This window comes from Pezoporus occidentalis, unplaced genomic scaffold (genome assembly GCF_034315485.1).
Source record: "Pezoporus occidentalis ecotype Australia unplaced genomic scaffold, CSIRO_AGI_Poc_V1 ctg22, whole genome shotgun sequence".
In the NCBI taxonomy this organism is placed as follows: Eukaryota; Metazoa; Chordata; class Aves; order Psittaciformes; family Psittacidae; genus Pezoporus; species Pezoporus occidentalis.
The window spans coordinates 2368931-2387343 of record NW_026914072.1 but is presented as its reverse complement, the minus strand read 5'-3'; the positions used below and the strand labels follow the sequence as shown (position 1 = coordinate 2387343).

The 18413-nt window shown below is 40.1% G+C and overlaps 1 protein-coding gene and 2 long non-coding RNA genes across 10 annotated transcripts in view; all 3 read right to left on the bottom strand.

Annotated features, from left to right (window-relative positions):
* CPT1A (carnitine palmitoyltransferase 1A) overlaps positions 1–4501 on the bottom strand; it is a 47618-nt gene extending 43117 nt beyond the window's left edge. For 2 of the 4 annotated variants that reach the window (XM_062620210.1, XM_062620207.1), the window contains exons 1-3: positions 4347–4501; positions 3317–3456; positions 2741–2912 (exon numbers count right to left, since the gene is read on the bottom strand). In XM_062620210.1, coding sequence (XP_062476194.1) covers positions 2741–2912; positions 3317–3456; positions 4347–4487 — 453 coding nt within the window. In that variant the 5' untranslated portion in view covers positions 4488–4501. Of the gene's footprint in view, positions 1–1784; positions 1830–2740; positions 2913–3316; positions 3457–4346 lie in introns of those variants that run through there. The other 2 variants (XM_062620208.1, XM_062620209.1) reach the window with 2 other exon arrangements.
* An 11-nt stretch (positions 4502–4512) lies between these two features.
* Positions 4513–18176, bottom strand: LOC134164454 (uncharacterized). Of its 5 annotated transcripts, none has more exons than XR_009965150.1 (5): positions 18061–18176; positions 13558–13745; positions 11347–11442; positions 10636–10707; positions 4513–4719 (listed from the first exon to the last, which is right to left on the bottom strand). It is a non-coding gene; the product is annotated as an uncharacterized LOC134164454 (long non-coding RNA). The 5 variants fall into 5 exon arrangements; XR_009965149.1 differs by having other exon boundaries at positions 4514–4719; positions 11347–11410; XR_009965147.1 differs by having other exon boundaries at positions 4515–4719; positions 11347–11392.
* LOC134164457 (uncharacterized) lies at positions 8858–10033 on the bottom strand. Its single transcript, XR_009965156.1, has 2 exons — positions 9184–10033; positions 8858–9145 (listed from the first exon to the last, which is right to left on the bottom strand). It is a non-coding gene; the product is annotated as an uncharacterized LOC134164457 (long non-coding RNA).
* Positions 18177–18413: the final 237 nt, after the last annotated feature.

Below are 18413 nucleotides of genomic sequence, written 5' to 3'. Positions count from 1 at the left end.
AAGGATTCTGGATAGCTATAGCCACCTTTAAAAATAATAATAATGTTTTCGAATCATGGTTTAATATTTTCCAAAGGTATAGCTCAACATTAATAGCATAGATGTTACAGGGCATTTCTTCAAGCATGAGTCTATCTCAGGTAGTCTACTGCACGATTTGAACACACCAAATTGTGCAAGCATGCCAGTATTATACTCAGTGCTTGTGTTACAAAAACAACACCACCAAAACAAAACAAAAGAGGCAGGGATGGCCATTCCCCTCTTAGCTTCAGTTATTAGAGCATCTGCCGTTTTCCATGGAAGACCAAAGACAGAAACAATATTCCTATTTATGCCAACTTTTTAGCTGTGACACACGCTAGGCTGAAAGTCTAGATTATGCAGTTTACATGATACACAGGAAAGGATTTTGACATTATCACCCTATTTCAGCATAAAAGGAAGGTCAAGTATAAGAATCCAATGTAACCTTTATTGTTGAATTCAAATTGATAGGAAAATTAAGATTAAAGACCAAAGACAAAGTATGCCATTGCTATATTAAATTTCTCTGTTCTATACCCCCCCACAACTGACAAAACTACTTGTTAAATCTTAAGAGTTTTTCCCTCAATCAGTTTCCTTGGTCAGCACAGCAAGAGCAGGTTGTTTAATGCAGCACAAAAATATTAAGAACTGCAGAATATTACCAACAACAAAGACCTCCCTGCAATGGACAATCTATTTCAGAGTTGTCAGATGTACGTGATGCACCACAGTGGTCAGCCCAATTAAAACTAGTTGTGCTTCATGGCAAGATAAATTTGAAGTCAGGTGAGAGGGAGCAAAAAAAAAATTCTCAGTTTTTCATATGAAAATTTAATTCCATACTTAGAGACAATTTTATTCCAGAACTCTTCAGACAGGAAAAGCTGAAATTAACTTCAGGCAGAGCATACGTGCTCAAATGGCAAAACCAGCAAGCACATTTCATAGTATTTCTCTCTGAAGTTGTAGAGAATATGTGACAGTTTGAAACCATTAAGGTAATCCAACAGACGCATGTAGTTAATTACATCTCTGATTTCATGTGCAAATACAGCAAATAATCTCATTCTAGCATATATTGCACCTGTTCACAGATTATTATTATTTAACTTTTTTTTAACTGCAACTAATACTTGCATTTTTCTCCTAATCCTAGTACAGAAAATTTGACTTTAGGAGATTAAATACATACATTAAAACTGCCACCAGACTTCCAACCAGCCTGAAAAAAAATCATTTTGTAATGTGACTGAAACCAGAGCTCAGGTTTTTGATCTGCTTGACTATTTGAACAGAAGACAGTATATTCATGATAGTTAACAAAAAAGAAACACACAATCCAGAAAAAACATGTCCAGAAAATTAGACAATATTAAAGGATAATAAAAATCTAGAAAGCTAAGGTAGTTGATACTGTTTTCCTAAAGAAAACATTCTCTTTTGTTGGGGCTAGCTAAAGAGAATAAGGTATTAAAATAGAATTTCATATTAAGTATAGAGAAGACACGGCTGGACATACACCCTTATAGTGTTCTGCTTTTTAAAACATATATAATACACAACAAAATACATATGCAACATTCAATAGACAAAAATCTGCAAATACAATATGCAACAAAGCATGGTAAGTAGTATTACAATCCATACTATTTAAGGTTGATAAGGCAATATTAACAGCTTTAAAATATCTGTCTGATAGGACATGCTGTAACCCCAGACATCTACAGCTTCAAGCAATTGACAGAAAGCCTTACCATTCAGAGCCTGTACTGTACAAATTCGTGTCATGAGGCTCCTGATACCGCTTCCAGGAGAAACTATCAATTAGAAATTTCATTTGTAACACAGGAACATTAAAATCTTTTTTAATGTACCATTCTGGATACCTGTTCTTGAATATATTTCATAATAAGTCATAACACAGTGTTAAGTCTAACACACATTGGTTCATTTTTGACACTACAGAGACTGATTCTGTCATAATAGGGCGCAAGTTATTTCTACAACAATACTGGCCAAAGTGAGTTGGAAGAACTGTGTCCAAGAAACAAAAACCCACTTCATCTCTTGGACCACCTATATATACACACACATTTCCTGACTTTATAGCTATCACATCTGTTAAGGATCCTTTTCCAAAGCACCAGAGTAATCAACAAGAGCCAGATCACTCTCGCCTTATGTTTATGTGAAAACTGAGTAACAAGCTACCAGCCTTAGGCTTTTTTCCCAATTCATTTTGAAGGTATAGAATAAAATCAATTGAAAGGACATCCAGTATTGTCTTTAAGCATAAGATTAAATTAATAACAGATGACTAGAAATCCTAACATTTCAACAAAGAATTAGGATAGCACTTTCTGGGGAGGACAAGATTCTTTGGTGCAGCTGCAGCCCAAGTTCTTCCAGCTGTACTTGCATGTAGAGAAAAAGTAGGTGTATTTGAGTCACACAGCCTCGAGGCATTGCAAATACTGAAGTTATTCTTGCAGCATTTACTCTTACTTCTACAAGGCCATCCTGAATAGTTTAATTACAGTATCAGAAGGATGACAGTAATTAGTAGAAACATCTACCCAACAACCTGTTGGGTCCTCCTGTCCCATGACACAGAAAACACAAGAAAGGAAAAAAACCTACAGAATTTTATTTTTAGAGTTTTAAATGCAGATCAGATAAAAGATTAAACATTAAGAAAATAGATCCTTACCATCCAAATCTTGGTGCCTGAAGAAAGTTTGCCATGTTCAGCAAATATCCAACCATGATAGGAAAGCAGCATTTTGAGAGAGTAGCGCATTGTGACAATAAGGGCAACCCAAAGCCCTGTGCCAAAAAGTATTCCACTCACGATGTTCTGTGTTTGGTTTGACATATAGCCACTATTTAAAACAAAAACCAGCATGCGCCAGTTAACATCAGTTTATGTTCTGAAGAGAACCTAATATTGCAAACCAAAGTCTAATGGTACTGCAGGCAGGCATTACACAAGTTCCATGCCTGTTTAGCCCTTTTTCATAAACTCCTTTCCAAACACCCTCCCCATGCAGTAAGATCAAAGGCCACAGAAGCTGCCAAATGTGCTTCCCAAAAATTCAGAAAACAATGTAGTAATACTGGTATAACAACCTACTCTTTCCATGCCCTCACACATCTGCTTATTGGGCTTACTCTGTCACAAACATACTGTTCAAACAGTGATTCACTTTCACAGGATTAGTTTTAAGAATAGCTACAAGGAAAATTGGTTTCTTTTAGAGAAACAGTACTTTTTCAGTCTACTTACGTTGTGTCAAGTGTTCGGTTGATTTTAGCTATTAATCCTAAAGAAGGATCAATTTTGGCATACATTGTTGACATCACACCCACAAGTACAATAAACCAGCTAGATGGGCTAGCAGGAAAAACGCCAGTGATAATTCCATTCTGGAAAGAAAAGCCTTCACATAATTTTTTTCATACCAAAGTGGTTGACTTCTTATTACCGTGGAAGGAAACAAAAATCAACACATTTAAGTCATTCAGTTTTAAACAGTCCTTCTCATAGCTTTGTAAGATTTTATTGACTACTGTTAAAAATATGCTTTTGAAAGAGATGTTGAAGTTAGCCTATATTTTATCTAGTTTGCTGCTAATAAAATACATACTTACTATTTCTGATCCCATGAACAAAATAATAAATTCACAACAATCTATACCTCAACAGAAACATTACTACTTAGCATTGTCCCTGCCCATGGCAGGGGGTTGGAACTAGATGATCTTAAGGTCGTTTCCAACCCTAACTATTCTATGATTCTATGATTCTATAACTTATACAAGATAGATGTTCAGGTAACTTTTTGAAAACAGCAGAGATTCTCCTTAATTTGAAAATTTAATTTTGGCAAAGAATACATAAAATCAAGAGTGTAGTCTTATATCTTTAAGTAATGACACTAAAAATCGCAACTAGTTATATTTCTGACTTATGTTAAAAGATTACATAATTACATGAAGTATTATGAAAAGAATGAAGTATATTAAATCTACCATTAATTTTAACATCTGTTACATCTTGCTTCCACAGAATAAATCAAACACATGTACCCTTTCAGTCTTTACAGCATCACCCCACGTTACCTTCCTCAGTATTCCCCTTAACTAAAACTCATAAAAGTCTTCCACAACAAAGAACTTTATTTGCCATAAAGGAGGAAAGGAAAAAAATAAAAAAAAAAAAAAAGGATTTTTTTTTTTACCTAAACAGAATTTCAACAAATCTATAAACCATTAAATAACTCTCAAGTTTGGTGGACTTAACGAATTTGAAATACCTTGAATCTGATGAACTTTTTCTTCCATGAATGGACACCAGATAGGTAAATTTGTTTGAGTGCCTCATGGCTCATTCGCAGGTCAATCCCATCTGGAGTTACTGTAAATTGAAAAGCTACTGCTTGGTAAGCTTCTGCCATCTTCAAAGTGAGTTCTGTCAAAAAGCAGAGTTAAAAAAAATATTTCCTTTTTGTTCAAAGGAACCAGAATCTAGTCCATTTCTAGCAAGATATCTTCCACACTCTAATTCTGGGAAATATTTCAAAGTACGCCAAACTTACTTACAGTACTTGCCTCTTCCTTACAGGCTATGCTTGCACTTCAGTCTGAGTATCTCTCTGTCAATTAAGGTACCTCTTCTAACCACAGCAGCTGAAAATGTAAGCAAAACACTCATGTAACTCAGGCCTTTTGGCAGGATCATAGCAAGCTGTATATCGTGTGTGCACGCAATATATAAAAATTCAGAGCAGAAAATTAAAGCTGTAGTATCTAGAAAAAGTAAATGGCAGGTACATAGCATCTCTCTGTGTAATGATAAAAGAGATTCAGAAAATGTTTTGGGGTTTGGTTTTGTTTTGGGGGGTTTTTTTTTCCTCTTAACATTTTGAAACAAAAGGTATTTAAAGTTTTCACCTCAGCTAGCAAAACAGAGCTGCTTCATGCCATATTTTCCTCTGATTTTTTTTTTCATATATTAATTTCAAGCTGATTTGTCCCAGCAATTTGACACTATAGCCTGAGTGCAGACTGAGTCCAGACTGGCAAATAAATGCCAAATCAAAACTGTGCAGAGTTGAGGAAACAAAATCACAGCTGTCGGAAAGATGACCTTCACACAAACAAATCTGAAATGAAGAGGAAATGTAATTCAACTGTAGCTAAGTTTAATTACCCCAAAATATCAGTGATCGTGCCAATACAGACCATCACAATGGATAGGCATAACTGGCTCAAATAAATGCCACTTGAAGTTAAAACAAATATAAACATGTAAACAGAATCACAGTTACACCCCAACTTTCTCTGAGGATACAGCCAATTCAAACTGAAATGTACACTCATATTTATCAGCTCATCTTCATAGCTTCCTTCTTTCTTTAACCAGTATTTTTACATAAACATCCTGCAAGTTACCCCTGCTCATCATTAATTCAGACTAATATTGTTTGAGCACATACAATCAGAACACAGATTTTTGCAGACCATATAACATTGAAATGGTCCAAACTACATACTCTTGAAGAGACCATCAAGACTTCAAAGTATTTTGTCCACATTCATTTATTAGCTTACCAAAACTTCTGTGCACAATTCTAAAAACAGCATCCTCTTAGAAGTAGAGAAATCTATAAATCCATCTATAGAGCAGGATTCAAGGGCAAATTTTACTTTCACATTTTTACTGGTACAAAATACAACGCTATCAATACTAAATGTTTCAAGGCAGCACTGGCATTTCTATTTAAACGAAAATCAAAAGTACAACTACTTCATGCTGTTTGAATCCTAAGTGCTGAAACTTACATTTCTTTTGCAAACCTGAAGCATAGGCTTTGTAATTAAACTTAAATTCTGGTAGATATTCAACCCCTGCATGTGAGAGTTATCAGTGCAGTTTAGCTGAGCACTTCAAAAGCAGATTATTAGACTGTAGTACTCCTTTAGTCTTTAAACATTCTACTATGTCAAAGTCATCTGAAGCATGAAGAAGAGTGCAAAGGTGTATGAGTAGACAGCTAGGGAATATAAGAACTTGGAATGTTGCAGTAATAGTAGGCTTAGGAAATAAATGCTCAACACAGGAATAGAAGGAGCATTAGGCAGAGAAGAATAAGGAAAGTGCTGTTGCACAAAATCTGGCAAGGCTGCTGACTAATAGGTAGCAACTGCTTACAATATTAAAAGTGCGTGCCCCTAAACCAGCCCCCAGTGCTCAACCTCTGCAGTACTGCTATAGTGGCTGACAGTAATTCACACATCTCCTAAATCCATCAGCCACTGCTCAGGTTTTAGAGGCAGAGTCCTGGGTGAATCACGCTTCTGGGTTTCCAGAAGGGTAGCTAAAGATCACTGGGTTACACAGATAACATGCAATTTGACCTATGCATGTACAGTGTCTGATTAGCTCAACAAAGAAATCAAATCAGGTTTGAACACCAGTTTTGAAACCTTTAAGACAAGCCCTGTATGCCCTAATAACAGCTGCCATTTGTAGTAATTAATGACTCTGTCACTAAAAACTGCTTATTCACAGGGGCCTTGCTGGAGACAAGTATCAGGAAGTCAAAGTCAGCTGTTCCTTCATTCATTTAAATTGTATGCTTGGACACTGAGACCAAAACTGCAAGACAGCAATAAAATGGAGACAGGCTGCAGCAATCCGTGGTATACCCTGGACTTAACAGGGTTTGCAAAAGGCAAAGTTAAGAATTCATCATATGTTTAGCAATACTGTAGTGCTATTAAGACTGGGATAAACAAACAAATGAAAACCCCCACATGCTCCCAACAAAAAACAACTATCTCCCCATACAGAGAATCAGGCACCTGGATTTGTCTCAAGAAGGGCCAACAGTTCTCTAGTTCACTCACTGAATTTTGTATTCTGGAATGCCAGTGTCTTAAGTACCAGGTGGACTAGTTTCTATTACCCTTCAACTCCCCTGTGACTTTCTAACTACCCTCCTCTCTGTTTCTGAAGGTAAGAATTTCAAGAACCCTTTCCTTTTTAGGCATATGCATTTCTACTGTCCAAAGCAGGAAAAGATTATAAATAAATAGTCAATAAGCTTCAATAAGGAAAATAGTCCTTATTCACAAATGAAAAAAATGCTAATCCAACAAGAATTAATCCTGAATCAAGTAAACAAGCCCTGAAAACAAAGACAAGCCTAGTTCTAGGACTGTATTACTTGACCCTCAGATGTGAAACAATCAAAAATCTTGGGTTTTTTCATATCCTTTTCCTTTACTTAAAAAAACGCTTAAGCCTTTAAAATTGTTCTGAATTACGATGGCCGAACACCAAAGACTTCCTGAAGTCCCTGTCTTTGAATATTTATTTTCCTCCTTAAAAGCCTATTTAATCATAAGCTGCTGCACACTTCCCCTGCTTTGCATTCCTCTGCTGTCACGTGCTTGCTAGCTAAGTAGGTAAAAGGGCACAGGCTTTAGGAGCATGCGTTGAGACTTGCAAACTTGACTTGCTAATGTTAGTAGGGCAGCGCCCACATCAATCAGCTAACACTGAAACAGTAACTTCTTCTAACTTCAGGCATTTTGGTCAGCAAAATATTTCTGTACAGTGTATACCAATTAACCCCATTCCCAACAGAGAGCCACAAACAAGAGCTTTTATTTTATTGGCAGTCTGGCTGAGTCCTGCTTAAAGGGGAAAAACAATTCACAATGATTTCTAAAGGTAATCTAAAAGTAATAGATTACTTTGATAATAGCTATTTTCTTTCCTTTCAGTGTTCTCTCATAATATTAATGTATCTTAAAAAACACACTTGTCCCTTTAAAGTTGGAGGGTTGTGCTGGTTTTGCTTTTAGTTACAGGAGAAAGCTGTCTCATCCTTGCACTTTTCTGGTTTTACTTCAGCTCTGACATGCTGTAACAACTGCAGATGTTTCTCGTCTTCCCTTTTCATACCTCTGCTTGAGCCAATCCAAACTTACCACATCTTTTTCCATGGGTTAAATGTCACTTTTAAGTCAAGAAAACACATAGCACACCAGAAGGCCCGAGTCCTGATAGACGTGATGTTCTGAAAAACTATACTGCTATGACTACTATGCATGAAGCTTCCTCAGACTGCTGTTTCTGCAGTTTCAGGATATTTATACTATGAAGATGGAGGTTTAACTCTCAGACTGCACACAGACCTTATGATTTCAGGCAGACACTGAATAGTCAGCTCTCTATTGGGGTTTACATGCTCCTGTAACCACAGGAGAAGATGAGGGCCTCAGCCCTGGAAAATCTGAAGCTAAAAGAGATCCCATGTGTAGGATGCTTCCATTTAGTCAGGCATGCAAGAAGTCACCTGTGGTTGGTAACATCTCCCTCTGAAGAACATAACACAGAACACGATGTCTAAAAGACAGTGAAAGAATTACTACGTGCATCTTAAAAAGCACCAAGCCATGAGGCAAAAATTAAACGTATTACAGTACATTGCACAAAACAACGAATTAATTCCTGAAGCATTAATTTTGGAAATGCTATTGAGTTTGTTTCTGTAGATTTCATAAGCTTTATATGGATAAAATGATAGTGCTAAAGAAAACCCAAAAAACAACAACCCACCAAAATGAAAAACAAACAAACAAAACACAAAACAAACAAAAAAAACCCCACACCAAAACACCAAGTAGTCACCATCTCTATCTCAAAAAAAGCAACTCCTCTGCTTTGAGGGGATGCCACTTCTTACCTTCTTACCTCAGAGCTCATCTTAGCCACTTGCTTTCCATATGTTGCTTGGCTTATGCAATTTCCCCCCCCCCCATGTCCTGTTCCTCTTGGAATAGAGGAAACCCTGCCATTTCTCCTTGGCAGGAGCCCAACCAACCACCAGAAAGTGACATACTATTTAACTAATGTAGTTTTCACATCTATAGCTCTTTTTCCTGCAAAGCAAGTTAACAAATGAAGAAGAAAACTCCAGAAAAGTCTTATTCACATGACTCAGAACAGCCAAAACCTTGATGAAAGACGTAATTCTATGACCCTCACTTTCAAGCTACCTCAACAATTTACTTTGAGGGTCTCCTCACCGATTTTTGATACCTATTTATAGATATACAGGACATACACCTGTCAGTAACCAAACTAAGCTCACAAAACAATTATTTCCAATTATTCTACTTTGGCAATAAAAGGTTGACCGTTGTCTTGGAAAAGCATTGACTGCTGCATACAGTTTCTCCAAGAGCACTGCTACATACCACCCCACACAGGTTTAATACCTTTAGAGCCCTCAAATAGACATCTCTGGCACTCAAGCCATTGACTCATAAATGGTGAGTAGACTTGCAGCATTACACGTGCCTGTGCTAAGAGCTAGAACATGCTGCATCCTGAAGTATGATGGCAGTTCTGAATTCTGAAGCACCTGGAAGCCCTCGTAACAACATACAGCTGCAAGGTATCACCAATAAAGAAATGAGAAGCAACAAAACCAACAAAAAAAACTGACCTTAAAGAATTCACTCCCTTTCAAAAATAAACTTACAACTTCAAAATTTAGCTTGGCACTCAGGTTTCACATAGGGATAGACTGATGCAGAAAAAAAAACAAGGGTACTGCATCAATTACAATTACATTGTTTAAGGAAGTTTTAAAGATGAGAAGTGAGGAGAGATAGTGGTTGAAAGTACATTAAAGCCAAATTTAGTTAGGAAACATACTTAGAACTATACTAAGATTTCCATTTAAAGCTAGACACCTTGAATTCAGAAGTTCTTGGGAAACCAAGCAAGTGCTCCAGTGTCTTTGTCCCCAGAACAGTTTATTTCAAGGAAAAAAGGGAGTGGAATTCTATTTCTATCAACATCCAAAGCAGTAAGAGTTACTGCTTGAATGTTTCAAGCAGTCATACAGAACAGAAAACAATTCTGGAGCTCCAACAATTTCTCTTAAGAGGAGACTTTTCTGGAACTTGTTTAAATATTGAAAACACTATTCTATTACTAGAAATCTGCATTTTCTGCTGTCCTAGAAGACAAAAACTGTTAATGCATTCTGTTTTGTAGAAATCAATGAGTAATTCTTTAAGCTCAAATCTGTTAATTTCATACCAGACACTAAACTAAAAGCAAGAGAATTCCAAACACTGAGATGTCCAGCCAAATCTATTAATGCATTATTCCAAATTTCTCTTCAAATTTCTGTTAGGGATGTTTCTGTCAGCCCAAGCTTTCATACCACCTACACAAGGTAGGTCAGACTACCTTATGTAGCGAAGCACAACAAAGCCAGTACCACCATCCCAAAATAACTTGCTAGTAAATAAGTTTACTTCCACACTTTGCCACCAACCACAGTTTAATGGCAACACTGATCTATACAGGCATACCGGATGTAGATGTACAGATAATCAAGGTTGCTTAGGTTTGTTTCTGTTGAAAAATACTCAAAGTTCTCCAACCGCCCCAAAATGTATCACTTATATCAAGCAACAGGACCTATTCTTATACAAATGCAAAGGGTTAGTGTCTTCCAAAACACTTTTTTTAAGTGCTGCTGTCTTAGTAACATTCTTCAAGTATGTCTTCACCTGTCCAAAATCTGCAGAAGTTCTGAAGTTTATCAGTTTGACACTTCCAGATGTTCGATGCAAAAGCAGTAGCTGTCAAAAAGTTGAGGAAAAAAAAAGAAATAAAAAAATAAATATGGAAAGGAGCAAACTGCAGATGGATTTACAAGTACAGGGGCTGAAACAAGGAAGGATCTCTCTGCCATCCGGATGGACCTCAACAGGCTCTGGAGAAACAGGCAGGCTGAAAGCTTATAAAGTTCAATAAACAGAAGGGCCATGTCCTGTACCTAGGGAGGAGTAACCCATGCACTAGTACACACTGGAGACTGAATGCTGGAAAACAGCTCTGCAGCAAGTTGCACACAAGATAGGAAGGTGCCATTGCAGCAAAGACAGCAAACAGAATCCTATGGTGAATTAGGAGAAGTGTTACCACCAGATTGAAGGGGGTGACTCTTCCCTTCTACTCAGTGCTGTCGAGGCTCCATTTCAAATATTGTGCCCAGTTCTGGGCTCCCCAGTAAGAGAAAGAGATGAAACTATTGGAAAGAGTCCAGTGAAGAGCCACTAAGAGGATTAAGGGCTTGAAGCATCAATCCTATTTTTAATACAGTTTTAATGGTATACTAGCAGAGATAGGTCATGAAATTTAATGTAGGAGTCCTCATAAGAGATCTGCTTAAAAAAATCAAAAGAAATTAAAAAACAATAATGAAAGAAAAATCTTACTTTAGAACACTAAGGCCTGAACAAGAAATCCTGTGCTTCAGTTGTTCTAAATGAACAGAACACCCTGAAAGTTAAATTGGTAGTAACAGTCAAACACTGAAAAAGAGCAAATCTTCTACAACTGACAAAAATGTACTATTAGTTTGGAAGATAAAAGAAGCTGGATTTTGCAGCAGAATTTTTACAGAGATTTTACATGAACTTTTCAGGCAATGATTCATCTTAATTTTTCAACATTATTCCAGTAATTTTGCCCTCACTAGAAAGCCCCAGCGTGTCATTTTAAGTTCTTAAGTGTGTGTCGGTATTTTAAACACTATTATGCTGTCCAGTGAGAGTCTGCTAGCTCTAAGGCAGCAGGTAGATTTCTGGAACTGACCCTAAGTGCCATATATACTGCAGTAATATGGAAGCAAACAGTACAAACTCCTGATGAAAAATAAGCCATTGAAATTCAATGTTACATCTATGTATCTAGAAGAAACATTGGTTTTATTATTGATAATACAGGCTTTCTTAATAGAATGAGTCAATATGAAGTCATTAAAATGTTTTCATGGAGTTTGCTATAAATGCAACAGTTTCAGTCAGTACAGTATATGCTCTACAGTATATACTGTAGTGTGCGACTTCAGCAACTCAAGGTCCCATCTGCTCTTATGGGAGTAACTGCCTCCCCATCACTATCTGACACAAATACCCAAATAATCCTGCCCCTAATGCTAGAGGATCAACTAAGTAAGGCAGCTAACCAGAGAATGTCAAAAGAATACCAAAACTGCGTTTACTCGTGTATGTAGTGCTCTTTAGATGCACAAAGTTAAAACTAAAGCCAAAACATTCAGTTTAACAGGAACCCAAAGATCAGAGTGGTCTAGAATTTTATGCCTTTCAAAGGAAATACAGGTTTTGATCTACAAAATCTTCAGTAAGCAGTACAAAATATACAGCTCAAACATTTGAACATATGACTAGAAAGACTCTGGTTCCTTTTGTATCTGTTTCTTCGATATTTTACCAGCTAATGCTACTTGTTTACAGTGTATGCTACACTTTTGTAACAAGGTAACAAGGTATCAAAGTCTCAGACAGATTAGACAGGTTATTCACAGTTCACCTGGTATTCCGCAAGGCACTGACTTCTGAACTCACTATAAAGATTAACCAGATGCTGTTATTCCCTGGAGAATTTCTATGTCTTCCTTGCATACTAACCTTCAATAATATCTAATCATGTTTAAGCATACAGGATACTGATACCTGTTGCTCTTAAGTCTTACCAATAACTCACCTACCTTGTAATGGTTAATCATATTCTACAGGCACAAACTCATTACAAGGAGTTAAGCCAAATAACTTCTGTGCAATAAATTGTCATGTAGATTAAATTAATTCAACAGGGCTTCTCAGGTAAATCTAATTACTATGGAATAGAAATAAATCAGAAACCAAAGAATCGCTTTTAAAACTTGAATTAACATGGCATTCAGATCAAATCATAATTGATTGATGCAAATGAAGTTAAACTAAGAGGCTCTTCCATGCCACTTTAGTTGTGTCTGACTTACACAGTTTTAAAATTAAAATCAGTTTAAGCCTCCTAAAAGCTGAATTTGTTGTTTATGTGGTAGTTCTCACAGGGTCCCCAAAGTAAAATTATTATGCTATGACTGAAGTGGCTTAGGTCACTTGGAAAGAGACAAAAGCTTCTCCTCCAACAGCAATCATTTGACACATAACTTTTCATCTTTGGTTATTGCTAACCATTGGCTCCAGACATTCTCACTCTAATCTATAGCCGACAGCTGTGGTCCCTTGGAATTGTAAGCGCCTTAAAGAATCTCTCACACCTAAAAAATTAAAACATGCTGTAGTTCAAGCCAAAGTGGAGAACTAAAAACATGTATTTTCCCAGGTATGGCAACACTGTGACCTACTGCAAACATCACTTACAGCATACAGTTTGGAATCAAAACAGCTAAAGAGCTTGCAGTAACTTGCTGTCCTATTGAGAAACCTATCAGCTTGTGTCTTGTCCTCAGCAATTTTCCAAGATCATCTGTGGGTGAATATTAGCTACACTCTGCAGGCAACTCCTTTGGAATCTTGGGCCAATTTCTTTATCCCCTTCCCAAGGAGTAAAGTGGAGTGAGTATATATGGAAGGGAAGAGACAACAACAGACAGATCAGTGAATGAAATGTAACCATACCTGAACAGCTGTCTTCCTTAAAAGCAGACTTGAGATCTATTTCTCACACAGAAATCAAATCTTCTGTCCAACAAGCTCACTGCAGCAGGAATCTTGAATGCGTTAGGACACAATAAGAGGCAGATTCATTCCAATACTTCTAGCTCTCAATAGACATTACACTACAGCAACGGCAGTCAGTTGCAGCTCTGAAACAGAAAGTCAAGAAAAACAGCTTGAGCTTTAATTCACACACAGCTTTCAACCGCTCACAGGGACTGGATCAGACTGGAAGCACTTTAGAAAAACTGACGGCAATGGGGTGAATAGTCACAAACAGCAGTTCGGAAACACGGCTTTCCATTGCACTGGATGAATGTGTTGTCTAGATCAATCTGTCTTCATTTAACAGGACTGAGTTGGTAAGCAACTGTGGAGTGAAAGTTTGTTCATCTGCTACCCACTTAGTTATTTCTGAGGGCTCAATAGTGAACACTAGCTAGTGTGATAAGCAAGTACAGCTCAGGGGCTAGACTCCAGCTCTAGTTTCAGACTTCAGTTTGAGACATCCAAGTGTTTGCCTGCAAACTTTTAACATCCATTCCAGTCAACACATGCCATTAAGTTTTCTTGGAGAGATGTTCACAGAACAAACTGTTTTCACTGGTACTTTAAGCAGAAAAGCCACAGATAAGTTGTCTTCTCACCTAATCGAACTTGTGACAGGCAAAGTAGTAAGGAAGACTAGCTACAGTAAACAATGTGTTAGTTACTAGAATAACACAAAGGAATATCAATCCCTACAGTTTCTGAATCATATGGCCTCTCATTTTCTCAAATAGGATGGTCCTGTAAAAGATGCTTTAGAAATGTACACTTCAATAAAAAAAAAATGACTCCAAAACACTGACATGCTCCACAAATGTCATAAAAATATTTTTTTTACAACTGTCATATTATTTACAGGTTATTTCTCCCCTATAGAGGGTAGGACTTCCTATACTCTTCCTAGAATTCTTAGATTATTCTAGTCTCTATTGCAGTACATGTTATTACTGTACACATCCCAGCAAGCTACCTTGTCTGATTTTTTAGAAATTCAGAATAATCTTGCTGAGTAAGAGATAAGCATATAAAACTAAACCACTGGCAGGTATCATATAATGCAGAAGCCTCTCCCCCCCCCCCCCCCCCCCCCTTTAAAAAGTAGGCTCTACATCTGGGTATTTCTTTTTAATATTACTATAAAAAACAAAACTAAGCATTTAGATTATATGAGTTTTATCCCTTCTCTCACTCTCCTTGCATTAATGAGCTTCTATGCTCATGCAGTAAAGAAGAATTAGTATCTTCACTGTAACAGCAAATATTTCTGGAATGGCAGGACTTCTAAGAGACATCCATGATGTCACATTTTAAGACTCTGCAGGTCCTGGAAGAGAGACAATGTTTGGTGACCAAAGGCAAACTGAATGGATTGCTCTTGCAGTAGATATTTTACTGTACAAGGTGGAAAGACCTGAATAAGGTCTTTCAGCCTGTACAGGGTTGAATGACTGAATAACTGGTTCCAAACATTTTTTAAAATATTTAAATTAACTATTCAAAATCCAGGCTTGCTTTTCAGTCATTTAGATCTTGTTTTTCTGAACATGTGGAATCAAAGAATGATTTGGGCTGGAAGGGACCTTTAAAGCTCATGCAATTCCAAACCCCTGCCATGAGCAGGGACACCTTGCACTATACCAGGCTGCTCCAAGCCCCATCCAACCTGGCCTTGAACACTGACAGGGATGGGGCAGTCACAGCTTCTCTGGACAAACTGTGCTGGGGCCTCACCACCCTCACAGTAAATTCCTAATATCACATTGCTAAATCTTCCCTGCATCAGTTTAAAGCCATTCACCCTTGTCCTGTCATGTTCGACATTCCTCATCCTGTTTGACGTGCCCTTGTCAAAAGGGCACGTCCAGATCTCTTGTCGGTCCCCTTAGGCACTGGAAGCTGCTCTAGGGTCTCCCTGCGGCCTCCTCCAGGCTGAACAAGTCCAGCGCTCCCAGCCTGTCTTTATAGGAAAGGCACTCCAGCCCTCTGATCATAGTTCAGGACTATGACACAGCACGCTGCAGAACAAATAAAACGGTTTGGGAATATTTTTAAAAATACAGCTGGGGAGAGAGGGGAGGAGGAGGTTGCTTGTTGGTTGTTTTGTGTTACAGACAAGCATTTACTTAGGTCGCCTTTTACCCAAGCTTTTCCAAAACCCGTCCCTCTCGGGAAAGCCTACCCCTGCACGCAGCAAACGAGCACGATCCGCGGCCAGCACACATCTACTCGCCGGCCGCTCCAGAGCCGGCACTTGGTTGCGTTCGCTCCGCAGCGTGCGCGGCGCCGCAGGGATCTGCCGGCTCAACCCCTGCTCCGCCCGCCGCGCCTGCTCACGTGACCACCCCCAAGAAGTAGGGGAAAGGTCGCGCCGCCGCAGCACCGCGCAGGCCAACAACGGCTCGGCCCCGCCCTGCCCCGGGCACCGGCCCCGGTCTCCCCCGCCCCTGGGGGCCCCGGGCATTGCCAGCGGCAGGCCGCGGCAGTCCCGGGAGGAGGGCGGCGGGCCATGGAGGAAGCGATGACATCTCAAACCCAGGAGGAGAAAAAAAAAGGTGCACTTGTCTTGTGCAACTGAACTGTGCCTATTCCGGTTCAGTGCCAAAACCCCTCTGTTGCTCGACGTTAGTTTTCTTTAACCAAGATTAACGTTTTATACGTGGAAGGCGCTCTCGAATCAAGGCTGTGACATCCCCAGATTTGAAAGCTAACTAGATCTGAGAGCTCTTCAAGTCACAGCTGTGACAAAGCCCTGTACCTGCGTAATCATGTAATACATTTCCTAAACTAATAAAGATTCACATAGTGCTTTCCTCCAGTATCACCCGTGCTATTATTAGCTGGTAATTATTAGTTTACATATCAGTATGGTCAAAACAGGAAAAGAACCTGCTAATTACCACTGAAGACTACAATACTTCTTTTATAAAGCATCCATTCACAGTGGCCAGAAAACACAAAGAAGAGCTTCTAGATCCGGAAATTGAAGAGGTCTGACACTCAGGAAAATACAATTGCTTAAGGAAAGGAGAAAGCAAGCATTAGATCTTCCCATTTCTCAGTGCTACACTCCTACAAAGATGTGTTAAGGAAGCAGTAGTTTTCTGTCCAGTAACCTCTTCTGGACTGCAGAGTTCCAATGCGATTGTCCTTTAAGTGCTGACAAATTGCCAGGTAAGAGGAAGAATGAGATATTTGTTTTGATGCTGCTTTGCACTTTCCTCCTTCCAGACAAGGCGCTTCCTGTCACTGTCCCATCAACACTAGTATGGATCTATTACAACTGAAGTCATATTTTAGGTTGGTTTTCGTTTTTTGTTTTTTGTTTTGTTTTGTTGTTTTTTTTTTCTATTTAAGCCGAAAAACATAGTGGAAGTAATGAAAGCTGTGCAAAAATGAGGCAAAAAAAAAAAAAAGTTCCGAGATGCTGCAGAAATCTTAACATACCTTCTCCAACAAGTCTAATTAGCGCTGGCAGCCAGTAAACCTACCACACCGTGAAAAAAAACACAGACAGAAAGTGTTTTATCTCAAAAGCAGTTTGCAGCGACTGTAGTTTTTAGAGGTTTCATTTCTTGCAATCACATGAACATACGGACCAGTCTTTCTCTCTCTCTCACACACACACTTAGTATTCAGTTTACGCACACTTGCAAACGCACAGCTTACATCAAGCTGCACGCACACTTCTACAGAGCTGAAACTCGTCCTGGCAAAGGGTCAAAGCAGCGCCACTAACCCTCGAAGCTGCGGGTCACCGCTGTCATCTTCGTGGATCGGTGACTCTCCTGCTACCCCGTGCCTCCTCCCGCTCCCTCATCTGCGGCAGTAGCGCACTAATCCACACGCCAGGGGAAAAGGCAAGCTGGATGCCAAGGACACTGTAAGGGCCCTTCCTTCCTCCCTCACTGGCCCGCCGGCATCGCCGGGATGCAGCCCCGCTCCCACCACCCTCCCTGCGTTGTCACACTTTCCTCCCGCAAGGACAATCCCGCTTAGGGAAACAGCACCCGGCGCACTCGCACATTTACCACGCAGCTTCACGCTTGCCCTAATAATAATTAGGTTAAAACCAGACCAACCGAGCCCATCCACCTGACTCTGATCTTCGTCCTCCCTCAGTCCCAGCGCGGACGGCGGTGCGCTTGTGGGCGCGTCCTGGATGGGGAAAGGAGGAGGGGAGCGAGGGGGAGGGCGGAAGCCCGCAGTGAATCAGCTGGGCACTTCTGAACACGGCCAGCGCTTTCCCCTACCCCGTTCCCCTGACGCAGCCGGAGCTCCCAGGCGCCGGAGCTGAGCCCAGCCGCGCCGGGAAAGCCGGCGGCCGTGGACCTGCGCCCCACACCTACCGGGGGCTCGCTGCCGGGTCCCGGGGCTCCCCTCTCCCGCTCGCGCACACACACGCACGCTCACACTCACCTGCTGAGGGAATGGCGGCTACCGGCACTGAGGCAGGGCGGGCTAAGGAGGACAGCGGCGCGAGCGAGCAACCGCCGCTCCCTCACACACCCCGCTTTGCCGCCCGCTCCCCCATTGGCTCTCGGAGGCGGAGGGGCGGGCCCAGGACGGGGCGGGGAGCCAGGCGCAGGGCGCGGCCCATGTGGGCGGAGCGGAGGCGGAAAGCGAGGTGGGCACTGATAGGCGGAGAGGCGCGGGTTGGGCTGTAATTGGCAGTTGGGGCTGTGACCCCGGGACACGGGGAAAGGGAAGCCCTGAGGGGGGGGTGTGAGTCTGCGGCAGGCTAGTTCTGGAGCCGCCGTCTCCGTGATCGT